Genomic DNA, 9,282 nt, shown 5'->3' on the forward strand with positions numbered 1-9,282 from the left:
ATCACTACCACCCTCTACTCACCCTCCCTGCTCTCTGTTGTTCAAGCCCAGGGTCACCTATCAGGTCCTGAGGAAAAACATTTACTCTCCATCTGCATGGTACGTGCCATTTGTCATCACTTTGGGCTCCATATTGCTTCTGGGTCTCCTCGTGTACCTGGTCGTCCTATTGGCCAAAGCCATCCACAGACACTGCCCCTGCAAGACTGGGAAGAACAAGGAACCTCTGTAAGTTGCCAGTGGGCTGGGCTCTCTTCCCCACCTCCTTTAGGACACTGTTTCTGGTGACATCAGGAGAAGGAAAAATGGAGAATCAGGATTTCTCTACAAGGCAGTTTGCCTGGAGTGAAGGCAGGAAAAGGAGATACGGGGGAAGGAATCCCAGCTCCCCTCGTTCCTGGTGCACTTTCTTTGTCACCTGCTAGGCCAGGAAACCATCCTTTTGGCTTTCCCTGGCAACCTACTCTGTCCTTGAGGCTCTTAATGAGACTGGGGCATCAACCTTCTGATGACCTTGCCCTGGATAAAACCTTCAGCAAAGCCCTGTTGTAAATAGCGATAGAATATGCCGTGCTCTTATTTGTAGAATATTTAAAGGATAGTATGGAATTAAGGCAAGCACACAAAACCAGTAAGGGAATTAAGCTTTTGTCTCCAGTGACTCAGCCGGGTTTTTGTGTGACCAAATAATTCTTGGTGTTTTGCTTGTGGTCTCAGTCTCTCACTCTTAAGGGTTGTAAACGCAGGCCTGTTTTCTCTTTTTCCAGTTTTCACCTCCCCACTAATATGCCTCTTATTGTGCCAATCTGTGATGTGTCTTTTACTGGCTAAAGTGAGGTAGTAGAGTGACGTGAAGAGAGCACCAAAGAATCACAAACTTCTCCCAGAGCCAAGCTTCTTGATTCTCAGTAGCTCTTACAACTTACAGCTTAGATGGTTCTGAGCCTGAGTTTTGGAGTTAGATGGGCCTGAGCTCAAGTCTTAGCTCTACCATTTTCTTGGATTGTGGCTTTGAGCAAGTGACCACCTCTGTGAACTTGAATTTTCTTATTTGTAAAATTAATCAACTAAATGAACAAATGTAAACAAGGCACTTAACTGTATTCCTGATATAGAGTAAATGCTTAGTACACTACCCAGCCATTTTTTACAAATCTTGTTTCATTATTCTTCACAGATGAGTCCCAGTGAGTTCAGGATTCTAGATTCCAAGTTTAGCTCTATGCCCAAGTATCTTGAGGTGTTGGAACCTCTGAGTTCTAGGATCTCTCAATGGCAAAAAGAGGGGGTGATAAGACATGTGTGCCTTTTATGGGTATTTTAAATATTAAATATTAACTGTCAAATAACAAAATCTATGGATGAAAGACTGTATAAAAGTACAAGGCATTAGAATAAAGATGTGCATTGCATTTTGCCATATTTATTGCGGAAGTTTGTTGCTATTGGCAACCTTGACTTCAAGGTAAGAAATCCTCGAGCATCTGCTGAAATTAAAAAAGGCATTTTTGTTTGAACTCTATTCACAAATTGATTTTTTTTTAAAAAAAAAACAGCTCTAAAAGAGTAATTGCTTGTAAGGATGGTGGTGTACTGTAATGGGATTTGGATAGAAGTTCTTGAAGAAACAAATCCAATAGACACTGCAACTCTCATGTAATTTATGGCTAAACGTTAAACATGCACCTTGAACCTGGTTCTTTTAACTTATGTTGTAAATATTAATTGTTTTCAACATGGTTGACTTAAAAAAGAAAAACTAGCTAGAAAACCAGACTCAGACTCAACCTCTCTGGAAATTAGTTATACCATATGACAGCCAACCTTTGTCAAATAGCAAAGAAGAAAATTAGGGTTACAGAGCTATAGAATCCAAGGTGATCATGGGAAATCTCGTAGGGTCTGAGTCCAGCTCTTCATGTGACAGGAAACCAAAATGTAACTGCCAGCTCTCAAACCTCCCTGTTGTGAGCCAAGCCTTCTGCTCTGCTGGCTCTTGGGGAGAAAGGGATAGGGCAAGAAGACTTGCTGGACAGTCTGACTAGGGCAGGCATGTCCTCACCAGGTTTTCTCATCAGAGACAATGTATTCCCTGAAGTTTATAAGGTGATACTTTTCAACTCATCAAATTCCCAGAACCTCCCTAGTCCAAAGCCAATAGTGATGAAGCTGCTTTGTTTGAAGCAGGCGTGGTGATCTAGTTTTCTTTCTGGCCCCTATCCCTGGCACCTCTTTCAGTCAACCCCTGTATCTCAAAGGGCATAGTTGCCCAAAGAACCCTATGGTGTCATGTGTGTGCCAGTGCAGCATACTTTCAAGTGAATTAATAGCCATTCTTTTTCCCCCCATAGGACAAAGAAAGGAGGTATGTACAGTACCTGTTTCCCTTGTCTGTTGTTTTTTGCTTGCTCTGTTGTGCTACGTAAAAAGGTTCCTACTCGGCAAAGAATCAGGCCGCGATCACATCTTGGAGCATTTTCAGCTGCATCTTCTGTGGCTGGAAGGAAGCGGAGGTCGGTTGCAGCTGGAGAATGGGAAGGGTGGGGGGACAGTGCCTTGGCCTGCCTGGATATCTCAATTTGGTCCTGCCTATGCCCTACCTAGAGCCCTCGCCAATCATCTCAGCTGAACACCTAGGTCTGTGCCTTGCTGCATGGCACAGGAAGAAAGAACTCTCCGTGTGTTAAATGTAGACAGGACCTGCTTACTGCGGCCCATGGAGGGTGTCCTGAGGACAGCTAATGCTTTGTGCTGGACACAGGCCTCTTTTGAAAGAACAGATAAGGCTGGGCGCAGTGACTCACACCTGTAATCCCAGCACTTTGAGAGGACGAGGTGGGTGGATCACAAGGTCAGGAGTTTGAGACCAGCCTGGCCAGCATGGTGAAACCCCGTCTCTACTAAAAATACAAAAAATTAGCCGGGCATGGTGGTACGCACCTGTAGTCCCAGCTACTCGGGAGGCTGAGGCAGGAGAATTGCTTGAACCCAGCAGGTGGAGGTTGCCGTCAGCCAAGATCACGCCACTGCACTCCAGACTGGGCGACATAGTGAGACTCTGTCTCAAAAAAAAAAAGAACAGATAATACTTGATTCCCAGATTCTAATGGATTTGATCATTTCCACAAATTATTTAGGTTAGACTAGTGAGAAGGGGGAGATGAGGGTGGTGAGATGGGCTGAGAGCTGACTGACTTCAGAGAAGTGGGTAAATTGGGAAGGTCCATCTGAGCAGCTCCAGGTCTGAGGAGGTGTCCTGGCTTGGCCTCAAGTAGACTCCAGAGTATGGGGGAGACAGGACAAAGAATTGGACAGTGTTTTAATTAAAAAAAAAAAAAGTTTGCTTTAATCACTCCATCTACAGGCATGTGTCTGACATGCTTAAGGCATGTCTCAACAGGGTTAGAAATTTGATTATAGTGGTTATTGATCATATTGACAGAGATGATTTTAATAAATGAGATTTTCACAAACTGTCTCTAATCCCACTTTTTAAAAAGGGGATGGGGGCTGGGCATGGTGGCTCACACTTATAATCCCAGCACTCTGGGAGGCCAAGGCTAGAGGATCACTTGAGCCCAGAAGTTCGAGACCAGCTTGGGCAACATAGTGAAACCCTGTCTGTAGAAAAAAATTTTTTAAATTAGCTGGGTGTGATAGTGTACGCCTGTAGTCTTAGCTACTGGGGAGATAGCTGAGAGGATCACTTGAGCTCAAGAGGTCAAGGCTGCAGCGAGTTGTGACCACACTCTAGCCTGGACGACAAGAGTGAGACCCTGTCTCAAAATAAAATAAATAAAATAAAACAAAATAAAATAAAATAAAATAAAAGGGCTTGGGAATTAATGCACAAAACCCACACCTTATGAACAGAGGTATCCAATCCAATCTTTCTTTAAAAGCCATGTAAAAGCCAGTTTTCTAGGTCCACTGATAATAAGCTAGAAAAAGAATAAAAAACAACTAAATTGTTTGAATATTATTGTGTGTGTGTGTATACATATGTGTATGTATTTTTTTCTGAGAAGATGGAAAGTTGTCAAGAAACATATCTATAGACAGAACAATTCTTTGCTGTGTCTGCAAGACTGAGATCGAAGCCTATTTAGGGGAAATACCATTGTGGAGGTGGAATTTTAAGGTCAATTTACCACCCAAGAAGCTTAACTTCTGCCTGTTCTGTTCTCTGCAGAAACGAAGACTGCAGAGAGAGACGTCGTGGTGGTGAGTATGGGCAGTGTGGGGCACCAGGCATAGACGCTGGGGGATAGGGGCTCCCGTCTCCCCCGAAGGCAGGCCTGCCACAGCCTTGTGGGCATGTTTATCATTCAGGGAGGTGCTTGTGTTTGGCTACTGGAACAGATTGCTGTGTGACGAGCTCCTGATAGAATTTGTTCCCTCCACTGAACATGCCTGCTGATATATTTGCAGAAGAACAGGATTTCATAAATATTGAGTAGTGGTGTTTATTATCTATACCAGCTCTCCACGAAAGTGAGTTGAGGGAGTGAAGCTTAAAGACCAAAACTAGTGCTTCAGCCTCCAGTGAGATTTAAATTTTCTTTCTTTCTTTCTTTCTTTCTTTCTTTCTTTCTTTCTTTCTTTCTTTCTTTCTTTCTTTCTTTCTTTTAAAGACACAATTTCACTCTGTTGCTCAGGCTGGAGTGGAGTAGCACAATCTCGGCTCACTGCAACCTCTGCCTCCTAGACTCAAGTGATTCTCATGCCTCGGCCTCCCAAGTAGCTGGGATTACAGACACGTGCCACCACGCCTGGCTAATTTTTTGTATTATTAGTAGAGATGGGGTTTCACCATGTTGGCCAGGCTGGTCTTGAACTCCTGACCTCAAGTGATCCACCCACTGTGGCCTCCCAAAGCGCTGGGATTATAGGCATGAGCCACTGCGCCCAGCTGATTTAAACTTTCTTTGCTCTTCCACTACCTTGCAGAAAAGTGACAGAGAAAGGGCCCTCCCTGGTCCGGGGTTGGCTCTACCCACTTAGCCTTATCACCTCGGGGACTTCCTTGGCCTCTCTGAGCTTTAGGTTCCTCACCTGTAAAATGGGGGTGAGGATATCTGCCCTGAGATAACAGATGGAGAAATAGTTTGAAAATTGTTAAGTGTCACACAAATGCAAAGTGTTACAGGATAGCTGGAAAGTTCCCTCTCCTCCACCTCTGTCTCTGTCTCTCTCTCTCTCTCTCTCTCTCTCTTTGACAGAACCTTATCTACCCCCTGGGAAGTGAAGTGAAGGAACTTGAAGGTGGCTCCCTCCAGCTCTTCCCTACCCCCACGAATAAGGCTTTGTCATGGTCCAAGCTTCATGAATTTGTTGCATAATTCAATGGCTCCTCCAATGAGGAAGTCAGTGCAGGGCACTGGAATTTTGGCTTCAGGCACATCCATCCCCTAAGTCTTCTATGTTCTGGCCAGTGTACAAACAGGAAGAAGAGGCAGTCTCAGGTCTCCTGGGTCTTATTGTCTAAGGCGAGTACCCTTGGGGATGCCACTTAGCGATTGCTCTAGAACTATGTAATATTAAATTAGTCTATTAAATAAATACCCATGACCACAAACAGTGGGGCTGCTTAGCTGGTCAAATTGATGAAGGCCATATAATCCCCATTTCCTCTCTCTTCAGAGTTGGGGAGTTGTGGGGAACTAGGTAGGGGATCCTTTAAGTGATAAAAACTGGAGATTGGAAAGCTTGCTAAACTCCAAAAACAATCCTTGTTACTGTGCTAGTGACCCTGACTTTGGCACCTCTAGAGGGCAGCATGTGAGGGAAGGGGGTGTTTCTATGGGGACAAGGGACAGGTGCATTAGGCAGAAGTCAGGTCCTGGAGGGTGGCACCAAGGACAGATCAGGGAAGAGAAAAGACCTGGAGCACAGGGCTTAGGTGAGGCCCAGATGTGACACTGCATTGGCCTAGGCAAGGGGAGGCCGCGGGGGAGGGCCAGAGTGCCAGGGCCAGAGGTACGGACACCTAGGAGCTCACCTGTGTCCACCTTGACAATGCCTGACAGCAATTCACTGACACAACGTAGGTCTTAGCCATGCTGTGTGGCATTTCCACTCTTCCTTCTACGCTCAGATTTTATTTACTCAGGATGCTTCCTTAACCCCCAAGTGTGGTTTAAATGTCCCCTCTACCCCTACCTGTGCCCCATAACACCCTACATCTCCCCATCATAGCCTTATTACTCTGCATTGCAGCACCTGTTTGTAATTGGCAAGCTTTGTACAGGCAGTGACTATGCCTGCCTTGTTCACCACTGTGTCCTCTGCATCTATCACAGTGCCTAATTAAAGACTTAGAAGTCAAGAAGGCTTTGGTTAAGGAACTTGGGTTGTGAGGATGCGTAGCTTTGTCTGGGGGAAGGAATGTAGGATTGTGTTTGATGCTGTCTCTGTCTTCTCCTTAGGAAACTATCCAGATGAACACTATCTTTGATGGAGAAGCCATAGATCCAGGTAATTAAGTGGCAATACTACTGTAAGAATGCTTTTTATATTCCAGACTGGTAGAAGCATGGAGGATCTTATCCAATTACCTGCTTTTAGCTCATTTTGTCAATCCGTTTGGCTATGTTGCCTATATAGTGCTGACTCTTCTAGGCTAAATACAACGTGAGATCAGCTGTGAACCCAGCTGGCTAGCAGATGCTCAAGTACAGGGTCACACTTACGTGAGGCCTCAGTGGGTCTCCACCTAAAGGCTCACGTTCAAGGGCCATGCCTCTTTCTTGCCTCCCTTCCTAAATTACAAACCAGTTGAGGGAACTGGTGAATCCAGGAATCCACATTTTTTTTCCTGCTGTTTGGTACTGATTGCCCCCCCAGCCCATCCACATTCTTCCTGGATGCTTCTAATAGCATTTTATTAGTAGTGGAAGATACAGAGAAATGGCAAGTGTAGTTTCTTTTTTCCCTAGATCAGGGCCAAGAATTTCCTCTTGGTCGGCAAGATGAACATAAGGTAGAGCTGGCCTCCAGAGCTCTCATCACCCCCGTGAAATCAGCTCCAAATTTAGCTCCTTTACACTCATCCCTCTGCTTACAAAGGCTCAATTATAGACGTGAATAAAGGGAAGGAAACCAAATTCAGGAGGCAAGTGTGTTGGCTTCCTGCCACCCTCATATGCAAACGGCACCAGTCCTCCTCCTAAGGAGGATGGCTCCTCTCCAGTGAGAGGCTGCCGCAGCCGCTGCTGCTGCTGCTGCTGGAATTAAATTTCCCTCTATTATTAGGTGCTTGTTACCATAATGTGCCCACATTAGCATAAGTGCTGGTGGGATCCTGAGCTGAGAGGCCACTCATGCTGTATGGAAAAGACAAGGAGCAAGGGCTTGCCTTAAACCTGATCTTCCAGAGCAAAAGGCTCTTCCAGAGCAAAAGGGGGGATTTTTGTGTTTTTGTGTAGTTGAGAGAAAAAAAAAAAAAGAAAGACATGAACCAACTGGCCTAAATCAATTAGCGTCTGCTGGCTCGGACACAATAAAAATGGCTTCCTTGCATCATCTCAAGCGGGACCAGATTTTTGTATCTATGTCTACAAATTGCTGCTAACCTAACATAAATAAAAATCAGCCTTTTCCTTCTCACTTGGTGAATTCCTTTTTATAGCAGGAATTCAGGGGTCTTTTAAAACAAACAAAATGAATCAGAAAGTAACGGGTAATCCCATTAGAGATTGAACCTAATTTATCCAAAGCTTGCATGGAGTTCAAGAGTTACATGGCCTTCTCATCCTGCAATTGAGATGTCCTTGAGACGCTCCTAAGCCTTTCTATCCAGAGAGGTTTGCTGTTTGCTACCTGTGTGGTCCGAGCAGCACGGCTTGTGGCAAGGGCAGGCTGGTGGAGATTGTGGGGCTATTCACACACCTACTGTCTGTGTCAGTGATTCACACCTTCTAGTGTGCTTCATCTTCCCTTGGGAGTCAGAACAGAGCAGGGTAGAAGTGGGGGAAGAGACAGTCATTGGAATTTTCTGGCTTATGTGATTGTTGTATTTTTTTTTTCACTAGTGACCGGGGAAACATATGAATTCAACTCAAAAACTGGAGCCAGAAAGTGGAAAGATCCACTAACCCAAATGCCAAAATGGAAAGAGTCCAGCCACCAGGGAGCTGCCCCACGCAGAGTCACTGCTGGGGAAGGGATGGGGTCACTGAGAAGTGCCAACCGGGAAGAAGATGAGCTGAGTGGCAAAGCATGGGCTGAGGATGCTGGTCTGGGTTCCAGAAATGAGGGTGGCAAGCTGGGCAACCCAAAGAACAGAAATCCAGCCTTCATGAACAGGGCTTCCCCCAAACCACACCCAGGAAAGTAAACGGGGTCTAAGGAGGGGCCTGTCAATCACTGAGATGCTGCCTCACCCTAAATTCTATGGGGACGGTGTGGGCATGGTGTAGGGGGGAAAATGTGGGCTGAGGGGACTCAGACATCCAGGGTCAAACATGGGATGTTTGACAAATTTTTAAACAAATAGAAAGGGGTTTGATCACATAGTTGCGTGTTCTGAAATGATACAGGAACACTTTCTATCAGATTTCAGAACTACCTGTGCTTCTGATCAGCAAGACTGTTAACTTTGGGGTGTGGAATTGTTGTGTTTCTTCTTTGCATTGACTGCTAGGAAGCTCTATTCTGTTCACCATAGAAAGTTCATAGGAATTCCTGACATAAATAGTGAAGACTATCCTTACATCTGGTTTCCACCTTATTTTCCTGCCCTCGTTTTAACATCACCCAGATTTCTTCAGTTATAAATATGCCATACACCTTTGTAAGTCACCTCAAATCTTCTTCAAAAGAAGCAGAACAGTGAAAAAACAGATGAGTAAGTTAAGAGTTGGTCATCTGGAAAGAAGAAAACTCAGTAGGCACCTTCTTTTGTTTTTTCTTGTGGTGTCCGGATCAGCATCCTGCATGTGAGATTCATCCACGTTGTCCTGTCTAGCAGTAGTTCAGTTCTCTTCATGGTTATGTCTGATTTCATTCTATGATTATATCACAATTTATCTATTCTACACTTGGGTGGCAGCTGCTTCAGATTTTTTACTTTTAAAAAATATACTTAAAAGTGAACTACAGGCAGGGCATGATGGCTCATGCCTGTAATGCCAGCACTTTGCCAAGGTGGGCAGATCACCTAAGGTCAGGAGTTCAAGACCAGCCTGGCCTAGATGGCAAAACCCTGTCTCTACTAAAAAATACAAAAGTTAGCTTGGTGTGGTGGTGGGCACATGTAATCCCAGCTACTTGGGAGGCTGA

At 44.9% G+C, this 9,282-nt stretch overlaps 1 protein-coding gene across 7 annotated transcripts in view; it reads left to right on the top strand.

Moving 5' to 3' along the window:
• CDHR3 (cadherin related family member 3) overlaps nucleotides 1-8,707 on the top strand; it is a 72,943-nt gene extending 64,236 nt beyond the window's left edge. For 4 of the 7 annotated variants that reach the window (XM_519300.7, XM_016958003.4, XM_009453935.5 and 1 more), the window contains 5 exons: nucleotides 47-228; nucleotides 2,352-2,365; nucleotides 4,193-4,224; nucleotides 6,429-6,477; nucleotides 8,034-8,707. In XM_519300.7, coding sequence (XP_519300.5) covers nucleotides 47-228; nucleotides 2,352-2,365; nucleotides 4,193-4,224; nucleotides 6,429-6,477; nucleotides 8,034-8,338 — 582 coding nt within the window. In that variant the 3' untranslated portion in view covers nucleotides 8,339-8,707. Of the gene's footprint in view, nucleotides 1-46; nucleotides 229-2,238; nucleotides 4,225-6,428; nucleotides 6,478-8,033 lie in introns of all 7 variants that reach the window. The other 3 variants (XM_063815524.1, XR_010158930.1, XM_016958004.4) reach the window with 3 other exon arrangements.
• The last annotated feature ends 575 nt before the right edge of the window (nucleotides 8,708-9,282 follow it).

This window comes from Pan troglodytes, chromosome 6, assembly GCF_028858775.2.
Source record: "Pan troglodytes isolate AG18354 chromosome 6, NHGRI_mPanTro3-v2.0_pri, whole genome shotgun sequence".
NCBI lineage: Eukaryota > Metazoa > Chordata > Mammalia > Primates > Hominidae > Pan > Pan troglodytes.